Here is an 18,914-nt window from a genome sequence, read left to right on the forward strand (position 1 = left end):
ACAAACTAGTGTATATGTTTTGGTTTATACAGACAGTAGAAGCACAGCAGATTTCGTTTTTGTCATCACCACTATTTTAAAATAATCTGAGACCAATTTGGTGGCTTAAAAATACAGATCCAGCAAATAAATGTTGGCTACTTCTCCTGGAAAGACTCCCCCATGTGTCTTGAAAACTTTAAAAGCAGATTATGTGATTCTGCAGCAGTCACACCGCATCCCAGTTTAGCTCCAAGTATGGACTGTTTTTATTCACTTCTCATCTCCATAGTCTCCACACTGTCCGTTAAGATTGAGTCAGTGCTCTTTCGTAACTACATACTGAATATTTAATGCCACTGTTTTTCTGGATCTTAACACTGACGATGACAAAATACCACAACAGTATCAGTAGCAGGAGGTAAACTGTAAGAGTAACACACCATCACTGTCATAAATTGTAAATCAATCAATTTGGAGAGGTAGTGTGTGAAAAGCCATGTCTGTTCAAATGTGTGGGCGTGCACAAGTACGAGATTGACCACATTGAACAATGGAAAGACAGGAAGAATAAAGCCACAGACATAGGTAAACACAGACTTAAGTTTTGAGGATGGAGTGAATGCAGGGGACGAGCTCCATGCTGCTCATTAGGTTTGGGTGTGTATGGGAATGGCAGTAAACATGGCATTTCCTCTGCAGCCAGTGGAATTACCCCAGTATCTAATGACAGTCCTGCAGCACAATGAGTAGTAAAGCTGCAGCCACCATAGCTGTTGCCCAGCCCAGCTACCACCAACCGCCACCAACCAGGAGCCCTGGTTTTGACTCTGAGCCAGGACCAGGGCAGGGAGCAGGATGTATCAAGCTACAATATTATGAAGTAAGAAGCTGGCTTTATGAATACAGTCTAGTGATCAACTCAAATACTCTATTAAATATGAAAATGGTCAAATCTGATAGCATTGTGGACTCAAGCCAACTGCTACAGTATGGTCTCAGATTTTCATCATAAATTCAGATGGTGTAAAAAGCAAATTACAAGTTGATCTACCCAGCGTCTTGTTGGCAAGTGATCACCTTCTGTTGATATACAACTGGTGTTGTTGGGGTGATGCCACAGTGTCCAAGCTGGCACTTACTGTAAATCAAGCTCAGCCGCGGGGGTGTGTTGTGTAATTATTGTCTGGGAAATTTTTAGTAGTAAAGGACGAGTCGACTAATTGATAGCCTGACTTCCTTGGAGATTGCTGGGTTTTCAGAGAAGCTGGATAGTGTTAGAAGCATTCAAAGTCTATGTTTGACTTAGTCCAAGAATATTGTGTTGTACAGAAGACTGATAAAAACTTGAAAGAGTGATAAATATAAAACAGTAACATTGTAGAATTATACATTTTAAACAACACAGGTAGTATTTTCTGTCCCATATTAATGGGAATACGCCACAAAGCAGCTACACTATTTTCTGCAATGCATATCATCTATCTGTTTTCATCACTCATTACCCTATATTCTTTTTAATATTTGTGCATAGTCTTTTATTTTGTCACTGCTCTTATTTTGGCAAAAGGATGCTCTTTGATTCGAGGGACACAAGCCACCCAGTAATAAACTGATCAGGCACATTTCCATGATGTAACATAACAAAGAGATCGCCCTGCCAGCATGTCTTCCAGACATTGTATGAAAAGATTCATGACATGTTAACTTGTCCTGTACTTAATCATGACAAATGATTTACCCGCTGGATGCATCTAACTTATCATCTTCCTGCTGTGTCCAATCCACTTCCTGTAGCTCCACCACTGTCTTTAAAGTAACTGCTTTACCCACGTGTTTAGCCCAAACTTTACTAACATGAGAGGTGGCTCTTATGGGTAAATAAGAGGATTGGATGAATTTAGAGCCAAGGGTCAAACCACATGATCAGAGTGGATGTTTCTGTCTCTTGAAATATCATCCAGCAACCGGAAACAAATGGGTTAAACGCTACAGCCACAATTACTATGTATTACTTAGCATCCTGTCACAGTCTCCTTCCAGAGATGTAAAAACAACTTGAGTATGTCTTTTGCTATTGGAACTTTTTATTCAAACCTGAAGCAGAGAGATGAGTTTACAGTAGTTTGTTTCTGCTCCTTCAGTAAGTAAAGGTAAACTTGCAAAGCTTTGGTAAATGGTCAAATCATTGTCACATAATTGAGCTTGATCCTTTGGGAAATGTTATGCTACTCTTAGAAAAAGTATATGAGTGATACATTCAATTAACACTTCATTTCATCAGGTCATATATTTGCAAATACCGGATGTCCTCCTCATAATGTATGCCCCCTCCTGCCGGCACTACAGCACTCTATTTATTTAAAAAGTACTTCCCCTGGTAAGCTTTCTGGGTATCGTCTTTCGAAAATATAAAGATCAATGTGACTCTGCATTATGTATTTTGGGGAATAATTAAATCATCACACAGTCTGACACAAACAAATAAAAAATTGTCAATGGGGCTTCCTGTCAAGTATAAACCTGGCTTTATTTTTCGTCAACGAATCTTGTTTTCTTTAACTGGCTGCACTAGAGGTCCGGCAATATTATTTATTTCCAGCAAAGGAAGTTCTTGTGTCAAAATACACAGGAATCAAACCAAATATGTCCGGAGATATACACCCCACTAAATTCATGTGGAAGTACATCATTTAATTCATGAATGATCCCCCAGAAAATATAATTGTTTAAATGTTTTCTGTGACTAAAATAAAAAATTACTTCAATCAATGTACATGAACTGCTTTACCCACTGTACCGACGCACCCGGTGCCTTTTCTGTTCCAGACGTTACTGCATTTTACCATGTTTTAAAACGAATTTTCATATGGCATGAAGCTCTGCTTCTGGAATAGACCTTTCAATAAGCTCATGCCAGCTAGTGAACACTTTGCAAGTAACAGTAATATATTGAAGCGGCAAGGATTTTGGACTATTAGGTCTATTAAGTAGGTCACAAGTTTTCCTCAGGCCACAGAGTCTGAAATTCTATTTCACAATATTGTTAAAACATTATCAGGCTTCTTTTTGTGTCAAAAGCATCTGAAGAATGTACTAGTGATGCTACAAGTACTATGATGGATCTCCCCTTAGCGAGGTGACCGACAGAGAGATCAGGCCAATGTTGGTGTCACAGTGTAAATTGAAAGATAACTCTGGCCTAATGATGTGTGTAGAGTGTGCATGTAGAATGAGGATTGGGTTCAGCATCAGGGAGGGGTAGGAGATTGCTCAGCAGCTCTGTTTATTCAAAGGACCTGTATGAGTCATCTCACTAAGGCGAACCTAACAGCAACATGTCATATCAAGACATCGCCCTAATCTCAACCTCTCACTCAATTTGTCCTCAGGTTGTAGATTGCCAACTGTAGTTACTGTCTTCCAGTGTTGTCATTATCTTCCTCATTCCTGAAGACGGTGTCATATAACCAATGGATTTTGCAGTAAACTCCGTCTCCTCAACTGGTCAAAGACTGCTACGTATGTGGGCAAAAGCTTGTTGCAACCGTTGAGTCTTTTTTTTTTTTGCATTACTGGTGCGGGTCACCCACCAGTGGTTTGATCCCATGTCCCCTATTCTGCATACCAAAGTGTCCTTGGGCAAGATATTGAATCCCAAATTGCCCCTCACAGCTGGGCTTACAGTAAGTGTTTGTGTATAGGATAAAGTGGCGCACATAGATGCACCCTATGAATGTATGGGTGAATGGCAAAACTTAATGAAAAGCGCTTTGAGTGGTCATCAGGACTAGAAAAAGATAATATAAACAGTAAATATATCAAATATATTCAGGATTTTATTTTATTTGTGTAGATGTAGCCTCATTTAGCTCTCAGTACCAGCAAGTGAGTGTAGTACAGTTTGCCACAGGTATTTAGTGCTTCACAGCCAAAACCAGGACCTCAGCAATGTAAATATTTGCTTTTTAATCATCAGAATGAAGGCCCAGAAATACAGTGTTTGATACTCTGTGGTCCTGTCGGAGGAAAAAAAAAAGGTCAGGCATAATTTACAGTGCCATATGGACATGTGATGTTCATTTATCTTGTTAGGATGGGTGTTTGATATGTGGCTTTGAGGGAACAGAGAGGCATGTGATGTTTAAATGAAGAGCATATTGTGTAGTGTCACTATTTCAATGGAGATTTCACTCATTTACTGTCTGTAAATCTTTACACGTTTACTTTTCTACAAAATCAAAGTAAATACTTTAAATTCTCAGAATAATGGAGACAAAAACATGTGCATTGCCATTTATAATGATTGAGTTTCAGAACAGATCAAAAGTGGGTAAAGGAAAGAGTGAGATTTTATTCAGGGGTAGATGGGAATGGTTCGAAGGGATGAATCCTTCTGCAATAATGTTAGGTAGCATAAAACCCAAATGCAAATGCATAAGAGGTGGAGAACTGTGATATCTATGATTTTACGGTTGGCCTTGCGTACCAACCGAAATCAGCCCTGCAGCTCATACAATTGTTTTTATATGCATTTTACACACATACAAACACACACACACGGACACACTTAGAGAAGTAAGCAGACATTATTTGTAACACCCAGCTCTTGACCACATACTACATTAAGCTCCACAACACACACAAATACATCTACAATATGCACAAACTTGAAATTTGCAAATAATCCAGAATTAATGTTCAGTCTTGCTTCTGTGAGTGTTATACTATTAAACTGTTAACCTTCTCCCATCATTGTATTTTTTTCTCTTTTTCTAGTCGGTGGTGAAAACTGGTCGTTTGCTCATCAGCCACGAGGCTCCAATAACCGGAGGCTTTGCAGCTGAAATCAGCTCTACTGTGCAGGTGAGTGTGTGTGTGTGAGAACGTACTGTATTTGATGAGATATTTTATTGAGCCCTGCAGCTCCCAGAGACGGGAGGTGGTCTTCAAAGCTACAAGTCTTAAAAGGTAGCAGTGTTCTTTTCAATAAAAGTCCCACTTTCTAATAAAGCTTAAATAGCCTTTCACTAAATGCCCCTAGAGCAGCAGATGCTAAATGCTACCCCATAAGAAGCACTCATATGTGCCAATTTGTTTTCAGCTACAGTAATATCTGACAAGGTAGGACATTGAGGCTTACATGTTAGAGGTAGGATGTGATGCCCAGACAAGACAATCATTTAATACACTATTCCCCTATTGCGCATTTTGAGCAAGTTAGCAGTTCTTAACCATGAAACATCTTTTTGTATGCTTTGTATCAATGAAATATTCATCAAAATGGGTTTGTTTTAGGAGGGATTGCAACACTCAAAACACTGACAATTCCTAATATGGTATCGACTTGTGTAATTAGTCCCAAAAACCACACTCCTCCTCTTCTCCACCAAATCTAAACACTCAGACATAAAACAAAGACTGTTAGATTTGGTATGATTTTCCAAGGCCCTGGTTTCTCTTAGAAATTAATGAAAAAGGTTTAGATCTTTTATCATAGTCATCAGTTTTCTTTAGTATCTTTATCTGTGCATTCACAAATATGCAAACGAAAACTGCTGATTCACCACATCCTTTCATGATCAAAACCGGCCAAAATATGCTTAAAAAGCAAGGCTGAAGGTGTAGCTGAGCACACTGAATTCACTTAATACATGGCTGTGCAACATTCCTGCTTATATCCTTGAAAGCATTATTGTAACTTATACCATGATTATTCCAAATGAAAGCTAGATGAATATTAAAAGCATCGACCAACCCCATTCATATTAGTTTTGTTGATTTGCATTTGTACATGTTTTAACATTTTGTAGACTGAGAATGTATCATCAACACAGTTATGTCCTGTGCTGAAAACAAAATATATAATTTGAATTGAATAAAACCTTTTTTCTGAATAAACACTATCCCAGAACAGGTATAATGCCACTGACATAATAATTGATGGAATTTCTGAGTGGTCGAACTTCTGACAAGTGAAATGGCTAAAAGCCTCTAAACTAAATTGAGTTTGAAATCAAGTGAAAAAATCCTCTAGTTGTAGGGGTTCATTTAGAGGCATCATTGGATTTGACTGAGATGCTGCTTCATTTTCTGTACTGTACTGAGGGTGTTTAGTTTATCCAACTTACGAGAGACCTGTTGAGACAGAGAGTCTAACTACCCATATAAGGTTTAAGAAATATTGCTTGTTGCTGGCAATGGGAGGCCTGGACACTGTCACTGAGATGTGCCAGAGAGAGCAGATGACACATTCTGAGCAAAGTGTGGGATGCGTGACTAAATGAAAAGTCCTCCTCCCCCCATCATCCAATTTTAAATCTATTTTTGCATGGTGAGATAATTATGTGGGGTGTCTTCTCCATGTGAGACCCTCAGCAGTGAATTCCACTCGGCTCAATAAGCTATTTATCTCAACAATGACAACTCCCCCCTTTATCTGCGCCTCCTCAAAAGTCATTGGACTAATTGTATGTACTGCATTTAATGTGTTACCTGCTGCTGTGTCCTCATTAATGTGCATGAAATCAGAGTTGAAGCAGTACAATCGATCATTCCTCTCCCCACTTACTGTCGGTCAGATGTTGCTCTCTCCCCCTGCCAGTGAGGACTGAAATGGGCCGGTGATTCATCCCTAGGGATGGGAATCGAAAACCGGTTCTTGTTTAGAACCGGTTCCCAGTGAACCAATTCCTTGGAAACGTTAGCGAAATTCTTTAACGATTCTGCTAACGGTTCCCTGTGCCGTTGCGCATGCGCGAACTGTTTCATTCAGACGGCAGCAAACATGTCATGGCAGCAACCCGCAGTAGCTCGCCGGCTACTGCGGCTTCGCTCGGCAGTAACGTCGCAGTAGTTCGCCGGCTACTGCCGGCTTGCCGGCGAGCTACTGCCGAGCGAAGCCGCAGTAGCTCGCCGGCTACTGCGGCTTCGCTCGGCAGTAACGTCGCAGTAGCTCGGCGGCTACTGCAGCTTCGCTCGGCGGTAACGTCGCAGTCCCTGCAACAACAACAGCTCCCTGAGTCCATGGCCCAGAGAGTGCATCAAGAGGTCCAGCTGTACAGAAGTCTGCCCTCCATCCCCTCTACGAATAACGCCACCCTTTGGTGGTGGGACCAGAGACACACTTTACCCCTGCTGTCAGGTCTAGCTGAGTCCTATCTGTGTGTTCAGGCATCCTCCACCCCATCTGAGAGAGTGTTCTCCATGGCTGGAGACACAATTAGTCCTGAGAGATCCCGTATCCTTCCGGAGAAAGCAGACATGCTTATTTTTCTGCACAAGAATTGTTGATTTTGTTGATTACAATTGCTGGTGCAGACTTGATGGTATTTGCCACTGCTAGTTAAATTTTTGGCAGCTCAGTTTTCATATACCCTTTTTAAAAAAGGAAGGAGCATTGTAGTTTCTAGTAATCGATAAGAGAATCGATAAGTAATCGAATCGATAAGCAGGAATCGATAAGGAATCGGAATCGTTAAAATCTTATCAATACTCATCCCTATTCATCCCTCACATTTCAATGTTTTCACATTGTGTGTGGGTGATGTAAGTTGTTGGTGTGTTCACTGATTGCTTTGATCTGCTGTTTTCACATGGCCTCGAGTATCCTGGATACACTCGTTGGAAAGAAACCTTTGGAATGGTTGCTGATCCTGTTTTAAAGGGATACACCATGACCCACAGGCTTCTGTCACACTGTTAAACACAACACTTAATTACTGGGGTCCCCACTGATGCTTCAAAAGTCTTAAAACCTCTTAAATGAAATAAAGATCAAATGTCTTGACTTCAGTGGGGAATGAGCTTGAAATATGATATAAGGCAGAATGAAGAAAAATAGGAGATTATCTGAGCCTTGAATTTGTAGAGATATGAGAATGGATTCAGGGTTTCCCCCAGAAAACTTGCTAAGCCTGGTGGTAGGGCTGCTAGAAGGCACCCACGGGGGGGGGGGGGGACACATGTTGCACTTTGTTTAATATGCACACCTAACTTTTTTATTTTGATAAGGGGTTAAATAGATACTTTGATATCTTTTTGAGTTGCACTGCTGACTTAACTTATAAGCCCTCTTTTTTATTTATTTTTATCACGTTGGAGTTGCTAGTTTAAACCTACAGTTTTACACTTTAATATTTGAGCCTTTGTTTACATTTTGTTTTGTGCTGCATTATACGATGACATACAGTTTGTTGTTATCAAAATAAAATTAACTGAATTGAAATGGTCAATTTGATTTTTTTGGAGGAAAATTAATCGTTTAGATTAATCGACTAATCGATAAAATAGTCGTCAGATGAATAGTCGTTAGTGGCAGCCCTACTTAATATTAAAAAAAATTCAAGTTTGCTGTGAACATAGCAGTCAGGCCTCTTATTTCAGAAACAATGAACCGTAACAGTTTGGTTACCAATAAAAGATAAGCGTACTACTTCTTTGCTTTCAGCCAGCTACTCAAACAGACAAGCAACAAAATAACAAACAAACAAAATACACAGGCAAGTGTCGGCCTACTTTGAAATAAATTAAACACAGAACTTTGTAGGGCTATTTGAGTCCTCCTCATATTTGTGGAAAATGTATGAAATAAGAAGTACCCTATTTTTAAATAAATAAAACCAAATAGCTGCAGCCTAATCGTGTAACGGACTAGGTTTATGTTTATGTTCGGTTTTGACTTATGTTCAGTAAAACACTGTGTTGAAGGAGCGTTCTGATGTCTGAGGGTCAGTGAAGGCGACGTATGTTCAGTAAAACACTGTGTTGAAGGAGCGTTCTGATGTCCGAGGGTCAGTGAAGGCGTCTGGGTGGGACATGTGACTGTTTGGACCAATAGGATGGTTGCTTGGGGATCGGGCTCAATGAGGAAGTGAAGTGTTGTTGTGTGCGAGTGACGGATTTTTTTTTTTTTTTTTTAAATAAAAAAAACATGCGACGCTTAGCCTGGCGGGGGGGGGGGGGGGGAGTAAAGCCTGGCAGCCCGCCAGGCCTATACAGCACTGCAGGAAACCCTGGGATTTCATTCCAACCTGCGGCCCTTTGCTGCATGTTGCCCCCAATTCTATATGTCCCCCTTTCGCCACTAAAATCTCTCTGTCCTGTCCAATAAAATCCTAAAATACCTCCCAAAGATATACTTAAAAAAATTTAAAATATATTTAAAAAAAAACAAACAAATGCAGCAAGCTTCTTAATATTCTGCTACAGACAAAACCACGTTCGAGGGATCTCAATGTGATGGACTCATGAACAGAGATGTTTGCTAGCTCTAGGGTTGCAAAGGGGCACAAAGTTTCCGGTAAATTTCTGGAAACTTTCCATGGGAAGTTAAGCTCAGGAATTTCTGGAATTTTGAAAAAAAAAAAAAAAAAAAAGTTTTTTACAAACTTGTTTCTCATCTTATTCTACAGAACAATGCCCCATGCACCATCTCATGTGTGCAGACATTTCACCCTATCCAATGTAGAAGGAAAGGCTGTGTACATTTGCAAATACTGTGCAAAGACCTATGTTAAGAATGACACAACGATGCAGAAGCGTATAGTCAAGTGCCCAAAGTTTCCTCAGGGCTCAAATCCGCCTATGACAAAACAAAATGTTTATATTTATGTCTGTATATGAGAAGGTAAATACACATAGTATAAATTACCCACAACATTTCCAGTTTATTCCTGTTAATTCCCGTATATTCCCGTTAATTCCCATGGAAAGTTTCCAACTTGAATATTCCCAGAATTTTGCAACCCTAGCTAGCTCTAATGATTCCTAAGCTGTTACTCTGGTTTGATGCCTCAGAGATCGTTGGATGCCTATTTCTAGGTATAGAAGCAACAGCAATAAACTAATATACTTCTCCCAAGGCCATTTTGCGTCCTTCCAGCAACTTTTATGTTAATCTTTCCACTAGCTTTTGTGTTATCTTCCTTAAAGACAAACAATACAACCAACGAACACACGTACCAGGGGTGAGCACATAACGTTCTTGGTAAAGGTAATCATGTCCATTTCTACAGTTTGACTGTGAACTGATGACTGAACTTTTTTGGATGATTATCCAGTGTCACTCAAATAAACAACTCTACTCTCCTTTGAGATCTTTTTATGAGGCCTGGTTCACATCAGTAGCTGCTTGTTGCAAACTCTAAAGGATTGATTGTTTTTTTTTACATTAGTCAAGTAGTGAAATAAGATGTGTTAAATCCTATCAACACTTAAAACATTGCAAATTAACTTAAATGTTAGTTTTGTGCACAGACATGTTTTGACCCCAAAAAAACTAAAATACAATGCATAGTAATAGACAGCAAAGAAGTGGATTATGCTGCTTGAGGGATTTGAGAGGGTTTTGTGGTTGTTTTGATTGTTTTTTCTCACCATGAATCTGGGTCACCATTGAAATCCATTATAACCGCTGTGAAGTCAAGCTGACAGAAGCCACCATAAGTTGCAAAAGAGCGAGCTAAAACAAAACTTAAAAGTACATCGTTTATTTCTGCAGTGGATGAGTGGTTGATAAGAGTGTTTCCGGGAGCATTGTTTTAATTCAATAAGAGAGTGAGGTCACGACCCAAGTGAATTAAATAATTAACCCTGTACTTTGTTGGTTTGAGCCACAGCTTCATGTTTTTTGTTTCTTTGTAGTTTTTTTCCAACATTCTTGCATAAACATAATTATGTTAATCAATGCACTGTTAAAATATGCACCCTATGAACTAAATGAACATTCTCCTACCATTTGACTCTGTATCATTAGATCATTGCAGAGTCATTCCCAATCTGGAAATGATACCTACATTTTAATTTAGTTTGACACTCGTTTGAGTATAAGACAAGCGAAGAAAGATGATTGAAGGAATGATCATAAGCTTGATTTGGACTTCTCTCTTGAGCTCTCTTTTTTTCATTGGTTACAGAACCGCTTTGTGTCACACTGTGTGTACAACCAACTGCAAAACTACAAATGTAGTCCCAGAGAAACTTGTCTGAACATCTGTGCTATTATTCCCATAGTCTCATTTGTGTATGTAGCATGAGGTGAAATCATTAGTGCTTGGTTTGATGTCGTTAATGTTCTGACTAAAATGCAGATGATGTTGTCATTATGAGAAAGAATGAGGCTTTAGAAAATGGATATTTTAATTAAATTACTGTACAGTCCTACTTGGTCTTGATAATAAGATGATAAACTGCTAAAAATACAAATACAGCTTTTAGCAGAAAGATTAAGTCATGTGTCCTCAGCCAGTAGAATAACATCCTGGCTTTCAGGATATTGGAGTGAGACCAGTGCAGATCAGCCTCCAGTGTGGATGTTTAAGGTCTTAACTTGTACCACACCTTGTTTACTAGTGTGGCCTTGTAGGCAATCAAGGGACAAAAAGATAAACTAGTTCTCAGTAAAGGGTGTTTAGTCTAGACTCTTGTCTGGGAGTGTCGTGAAAAGCCCAGTCTATTATTTTTGGAGAGAGTGGACTACCTATCCACCTCGGGGCCTTCTAGAAAGAATCAATTTAAAGATTATATTTTCTCTTTTGTATTAAGAGCAGAGGGGAGTTTGGTAGGGCTTAGCAAGTTTTCTTTATCCAACTTTGGCTGTGGCCTTCATGACGTAATGTGTCATTGGCTGGCTCTTCCCCTAGTGTTTGGCTCATGACTCAATAGGACATAGTAGGGCGAAATGAGATGTGGCTAAAGACAATGCTTTCACGGACCTTCTGGATGCACAGAGAGAAGTGGTGAATCACTGTCTTCTTCGCTGAACTCTACAAGCAACGACAAACTGCACTACAATCAATCAATTTGGTTTCAGAGAAATTCAATATTTATATTTATGCTGGTTGTGATGGAAATAATGAAATGTTGTATACGTTTGACCACTGTGTATGATAAGAACCATTTTCTGCCATGAAGAGTTAAAACAGGTCTAGAGAACTTTTCAGAAGTATTAAAGATGGTCTTGAATACAATCTATTTTCTACACAATTATACATTACACTGTATTGAGTCATAAACCACTCTCCCTCAGGGGATCTTAGAATTGCCTATGGGGCCCTTAGATGGTCTTCCTCTACTTCCACTAGCAGTGCTTTCAATTATTTTTGTGTAATCTTAACCAACAGAATCAAATAGGTTGCCGAGCATTTCCTGCTGAGATGGGTTGCTGTTGTGGGACATGGTACAAGGACCACAGACTTCGCTCAGGTCCAGTTGGTGTTATCTGAGGATGTAGGATTAAAGTGTATATGACACAAATGCCCTCTGAATCAGCTTTAGACCACTGGTTGCTTGTCTGGATTAATTGAATGAAAATCAGGGTAGTCCCAAGGCCTGGGGCATCACACATACACACATACCCACCCTGTGTTTTTCTCCATTTTGGGGATACAGTAAATTACCTTCAAAGGACAGTGTTTTTACAGGAAGGCTTCTTTAAAAGGCTGCTGCTGCTCGATCCTACCAGTTGCCTAATAGCCTAAAGCCTGACTCTCTCATTAGCCCTTTCTTCCCTTCATATAACTGCAGGGTGTCATTTCTCACTTTCTGAACTAGAATCACTAATAGAAGTTAATGACACGTCATCTGTTACTTTTAATGTCAGTTTAACTTATTCCCTAGCTGCACCATGACAACTCATCACAAATTATAAGATTATTTAATGTGTGAGAAATAACGAGACAACTTTAATTGTCTTCAAGCTACATAAAGGTTTTTCCTGAAATCCAACCCTAAATGTGATGTAACTCATAGTCAGCATTTTTCACTAATTGCCTCTTTCGTTTGTATTTGCATCCAGTGATTATTCCACTGTATGGCAGTCTTTATTGTAAGTCCTTAAGTCCGCATAACATAACTTATATAACATGACATAACTTGGCTCACTTATGGTGAAAGTGAAGTACGTGTATGAAACAGATGGAGCGCTCTGTCTTTACAGTCTGCATTTCGTCAGTATTTGTGAATTTCTTCTGGAAGCTTACGGATAAGGCTGAAACAGATGAAATGGAGCAGTGCCACTGGAAATTGTGTGGGGACACTTCTAGGACAATAGAAACAAAATTGTGGTAACTTTAAGGACAATGTATTGTCAGTTTGTTAAGCTTGACTCCACAATCAGATTCAGCTATACATGGTCAGTTTTCAAAGATGAACTAGCTAAGGTTTGTCAGGTTCAGCTGTGATTATATTTAATGCTGAAACTTTGCAGGTTAAAAAAGATATACTTGGGATAGAACATCCTAGTTGTTTAATAATTTGGTGTAGGCTTACATTTTAGAATAAATTGTTTCGTCAATTGTTACTGTCTATAAACATGGATTTACTTTTACCTGTTTAAATCAAGCTGGTTTGCCGGCCTCGTTAGTAGACTGTACTTTTGGCACTTTTCTACCTCTGGCTGGGTTTCTAACAATCTCCCTTTTTTTTGCGTGACATGAGAAACAATATCATCACTGCGAGTCAAAGCCCCCGCTGTTCTGTATTTTTAAATTCTGAGCAACTGAAGGGTGCAAGATTTTTGTTACTGCCATATCATATATCTGTATCCTGAATTTTAAGTATTACATATAATGATGCACTTCCCAAAAGATAAACATTGATTTGAACGAAATCTGACTTGTGTGGCCATGCTCTGTCCAGCTGTGGTGGCAGGCAGGCAGTCAGACCACTGTACTTTCCTTCTGCTTCCAGTAAATGTATTTAGAGGAGATTACAGATGGGATCTAGACAAAAGAGCAAACTCCCTGGTACTGTCTGACATGTCAGTAGTTCAGCAGAGAGAAGACCTTGAGGTTTTAATCTCAGTTGACACAAGTAATCACATTGTCATTTACTGAATGGTGAAAAGAAAAGCAAGATACCATGTGGAACCACTTTGGATCACACCTCTTCAGTGCCTGCACAGATGCAGCATTTTATAAATACCTTTGACAGTGAAGCTCCTTCACTGCATCTGCTGTCAAATAAGTGCTTGGAAAAAATTAAGCTTTTCAGTCAAGTGTGCAAAAAAAGAAAAGAATTCATGTAAATGCTTTGATTTTGTTCATTTAAATCTGACAAATAGACCCTCACGTCACCAGTAGTACAGTGACTGTTGTCAGGATCCTGTTGGATACAATTTTTTTGAGTTGAGGTCATTCTGAAGTCTACAGGGAAAAGAGTAAACAGATCAATGAAATAAAGCGGAGATGTCTTTATTCAGTGGCCATTCAGTAAAGCTGATCACAGTTAATTAGGCGGTTGGAGCAGACTGCCAGTTGGTCAAGCTGCCAGGCAGATAACAGTGCCAGTAGCCCTGAGCCCAGTGCAGCAAATCAGGTGGGACTTCCCCTGGTTTTGGATTTCATTCTTACTGGCACCAAAATAATAGAATCCATGACTGCTGGGCTGACCCTGATTCGTTGGCTTTACTTCACTAACTGATGTAACACACTCGATGACTGGTCTCCTCTAAGGCTGTTCAGTCAAGTTTAAATTAAATTAATTACTGCAAACATATCCAACATAAAACTTTCCACTCAGGGTGTAAATTTTGAATTTGCATTATTTGTTTAAGTTTTAATATTTAATGTTTTCTCTTGTTTGAAATTAGTTCAAATTTAAAATAACAAATGACAGCTTTATTCCATGCATCTCCAAAATCATGTCCCTAGTCTTTTAATCAAATTATCCAAACACTTTTGGCTGAGGTAGCTGAACAGGGGGTTTCGGCATTTGTTGTCGTTCCCCAGTTTACTAAATAATAAATAAGGCTATTTAGACATACTTTGACAACTTATACAACAAATGTGAGAACAAGATTCATGGGGATAAAAGATTAGAATTTGTCAAGTAATTATTGTTTCATTTAATGGGTCTTTGGCAATGTACATAGGTAAATTTCCACTGTTGATTGACTGTCGTAGAAAACTTGTTATGTCAACATAAATCATGCCATCACTTCAACAGTCATTCCACCCTGCTACATGTCCCTACTTTGTTGCCACAGAACTATTCCCAATTTTCATCTCTTACGTTTGATATTTTTCCAGTTTAGCTGTTACATTTAAGGCTTCATATGTCCAGTCTCATATGATTCCGCATTTATCTTTCAACTTGGTAGTCACTTTAGTTGAGTATTAATCCAAGAGCTGACATTCAGGCTGGGACACTCTGTCTGTACCATTTCCTCAGACATACTGAGTGCAGTCTCTCCCTTTCTCCCTTTCCCGTTTTCTCTTGTTGTGTTGTATTTTTACAGGCAATAAAAGCACCAAAGCACAAAATGCCTCCATCAAGTCTGACAGTCCCCTGGACTCTGCCAGATGTTTTATAAGAAAAATAAAAACACATTGTGAAACAGGCAAGCCCTGCCCTGCCAAATGCTATACTCCTTGGCAACAAAATAGTGGGATTAAATGGATGGCTGAGTTTGTGAAGCTGTCGGTGTCACAGGCAACAGGTGAAACTGTGTTCTATGTCAGACGTACATGCATGAACAGGCAATGCCCACAGAGGGTTCAGTGCTACGTTTGGTTGCTTGAGATTTTTGTAGGTCAGCATGATCTGAAAGAGGGTACTTCAGGTTTGTTTCTTCTAATCTTTGTGCATGCGTCCAAGTGCGTTCGTTTAACTCATCAGGGGGTTTGTCCCATTTGGAGTGTTTTGGCCAACTTCATTCTGCTATGTCTCCATGGGAAGAGGTCAAAAGCCAATATAGAGACACGTGCCATGGCTTGTTTTGCACTAGGGCCAAATTGCTTGAACACTGGCCGTCTTCAAGGAGCCTAAATGAACCATGTTTTCTTTCAGCTTTTAAATAAGGTATGGAAATAACAATAAAGTTGTCAAGCTGTTTGACCACGTTTACAACTATTCTGCACTTGAGCAATAAATATCATATCCACTGTTAGTAGTTTTGGTAAACTGAGGGTATGCACAAGCAGTGAGAAAGGGTGAAGTAGCTGTGTGTAGTTCTGTGAGTAAGAGGGTATGTTGTAGGTGGCTAAGAAGAACGCTGTTGTTAGTTTTGGGACTGATCCCTTAAGAAGGAACTCGGAGCCAAGGAAGTGTCTGTGCGTGATAGTTTATGGTGATTCGTCAAAATTGGCTTATCGAAACAGCCTGTGCAGGCCTGTAATTTTAGTTGAATTTAAATCAGCACGGAAACAAAGAGCACTAAATGTACTATTTTTTATGATTATTATTCCACTCATCACTGTATATTTTCCTTCCTTCATATCCCAAACAATACCTGGTTGGTTTTACCCTGTTACATCACAAATTTATTAAAAGACTTATATTCTGCACAGGGTGAAAAGTCATTCCTGAACATGGAAACATTACAGGAAACATTCATTTACACAAAACATCTTGCAAGCATTCCCCAAACTTATGTACGAGTCTTCCTTGTCTCCTTAAAATTGTCAAAAAACTGGACCTTGAGTTAAGATTTCTCTGACTACAGATCGTATTTTTATTGCACTGTTTCTGTTTTCCTGATCACTCAGTGGCATTACTGGTGCTACATGCTACAGCCCATATAGAGTCTCTGCTGTCAGCCAAATATGTATCAGAAGAGTCACAGTCTGAACATGTTAGCATGGCTTCCCTGCCTGAATGAATTATGTTTGAGCACTGACAGCATAATGAGAGAATTAATGCTCATCTGTGTTATTTTGTTTTCTCTCTTTACAGGAGGAGTGCTTCCTTAACCTGGAGGCTCCCATCAGTAGGGTTTGTGGTTATGACACGCCCTTCCCCCACATCTTTGAACCCTTCTACATCCCAGACAAGTGGAAGTGCTTTGAAGCTATCAAGAAGATGATCAAGTTTTGAGCCCCTGTCAGGTACAAAGGTCCGACAGCTTCTTTCTGAAGCTAATTTCTAAAGGGACAATGTTCATTCACTTTAGTGTATATTAAAGCCTGTCACCAACAGGCCTATAATCTCTATTGTTTATTCCAGTCATGTAGAAATAAAGACCTGAAAAGGTGACTTAAATATTACATTTATGTTATTAGAGAGAAAGCATCATTCCATTTAATCTTTTTTTCCTACCCAACCACTAGACATGTAGTTTATTCTTATATACATCACAGGCAAATAAACATTCAAGGGTCCTTTTAACTTAACGTATCACGATTAATTGAAATCAAACTATTAAACAAGAGAGATTTCTATCACACATGGTAGGGAGAGGCGGTGGACTAGTGGCAGAAAAGGTCTCTGGTTCGTCTCTGGTTCGACTCCACTGAGAAACAACAAAAAGACGAACCTGGATTGATCTGTCCAAAAATCCAAGAGGATTCTCCCTACCCTGTCTAGTGCCCCTGAGCAAGGCACCTTACTCCCCCAACATCTGCTCCCCGGGCGCCGTACATGGCTGCTCACTGCTCTGTGTGTCTGGCACAAGATGGGTTAAAAGCAGAGGTTAAATTTTCCTCCTTGCATGAGTGTGCTTGTGCATGTCTGTGCATGTGTTTGGGACAAATAAATGTATCTTAATCTTACATTTGTGTTAAGCATTAAATTACATATGGCATAGGGCGGCTGTGGCTGAGGGGTAGAGTGGTCGTCCTCCAACCTGAAGGTCGGCGGTTCGATCCCCAGTCTGAACCATCTGCATGCCGAAGTGTCCTTGGGCAAGATGCTGAACCCTCAATAGCCCCCCATAGAATAACAAAGTGCTGCAAGTAGATGCACTGTATGAATGTGTGTGTGAATGGGTGAATGTGAAACTGTACTGTAAAGCGCTTTGAGTGGTCTTCATCAGACTAGAAAAGCGCTATATAAATACAAATCCATTTACCATTTACATATTGTGTGGGAGCCTTAAAACTAAAAGAAATGGAGGCAACACTCCAGCAATTAAATACTACATGCAGTTTGTGGACTAGAGAGAGAGGTTGGTTTCTCAACTTGTAGTCCCAAATGTAGGTAAAGTTCCAAAAACACTGGAGCCCTAATTTCCCATAATGCAACTTGTTTACCTTTTAAGTTGCGCTCTTAATGCTCACATTCTTTAACTTCACACCTCTCATAAGTTAATATTTTCTTCAAAAGTCACATGTAGACTTCAAATCTCAACTTTTTGATGGTGCTAACCAAGACCAGCAAGAAGTCAAATTCAATTCATGGAATGCCCCTTTAAATCCCAGGTACACATATTCAAATAGTCCATCAAACTAATCTTTCCAGGCTCACTTATGTTTGAAAAGGTTTACGTTGCTTTGCTTAGCAAGCTTGCTAACCAGATGCAGGTTTTGAAACATGACTGGAGCATTAAAAGTCCAGTCAGTGGGATTTCATAAACAGAGGAGAGAGAGAAAATAAGACAAATGCCGTTTAAATAATTTGTTTATAGTAATCAATTTGGCTGGCACAAACATGATCACTGTAAGAGGTTACCACTGTATCTTTTATCTCCAGTATCAGCATGCTGATTAGTTTGTGGATTCACTTCTTTGGTTCATTTACCAAATTTAGATTTTTCAGTAAATATGTTGGAAACACTGAAGCCACTTGCATCACAAGCCTGTTGATTAGTCCTTACAATGCAGATGTTTCTTGTTCTATACATCAGCAAAATGCATTGATATCAATCAACAGTAAAAGCATTTTAATGTGATCAAGTGTGTCTACTCTGTGTGGTCATGCTCCCTTGACAATATAGCCCCTTGTGACGCTTGATTGTTCTGACGATTCTGAAGCATCTGTTTTGGGCGTACTCGCATCTGTATTCAAAAGCGACCATTTGTTATCAAACCACCCACGACTTATTTTAGTGCCAGGTAGGGGTGTGCGATAAATATCTTCTACGATAAAATCTTTATTATTGTTTTAGCGATGTGCGAGCTCACGTTATCGAGTATTACCGATAATGATGATCCATGAGCCACGCATTCACGCTCTGAATGTCAATATCTAATTGGCCGCTTTAGATGATGAATAAAAGA

At 39.5% G+C, this 18,914-nt stretch overlaps 1 protein-coding gene across 2 annotated transcripts in view; it reads left to right on the forward strand.

Annotated features, from left to right (window-relative positions):
- bckdhb (branched chain keto acid dehydrogenase E1 subunit beta) overlaps positions 1–18,914 on the forward strand; it is a 60,665-nt gene that overhangs the window by 40,444 nt on the left and 1,307 nt on the right. Inside the window, exons 9-10 of one of the 2 annotated variants that reach the window (XM_061080591.1) lie at positions 4,759–4,845; positions 16,654–16,813. In XM_061080591.1, coding sequence (XP_060936574.1) covers positions 4,759–4,845; positions 16,654–16,794 — 228 coding nt within the window. In that variant the 3' untranslated portion in view covers positions 16,795–16,813. The remainder of the gene's footprint in view (positions 1–4,758; positions 4,846–16,653; positions 16,814–18,914) is intronic. The other variant, XM_061080590.1, reaches the window with a different exon arrangement.

The sequence above is a fragment of the Limanda limanda genome, chromosome 11 (assembly GCF_963576545.1).
Source record: "Limanda limanda chromosome 11, fLimLim1.1, whole genome shotgun sequence".
Taxonomy (NCBI): domain Eukaryota; kingdom Metazoa; phylum Chordata; class Actinopteri; order Pleuronectiformes; family Pleuronectidae; genus Limanda; species Limanda limanda.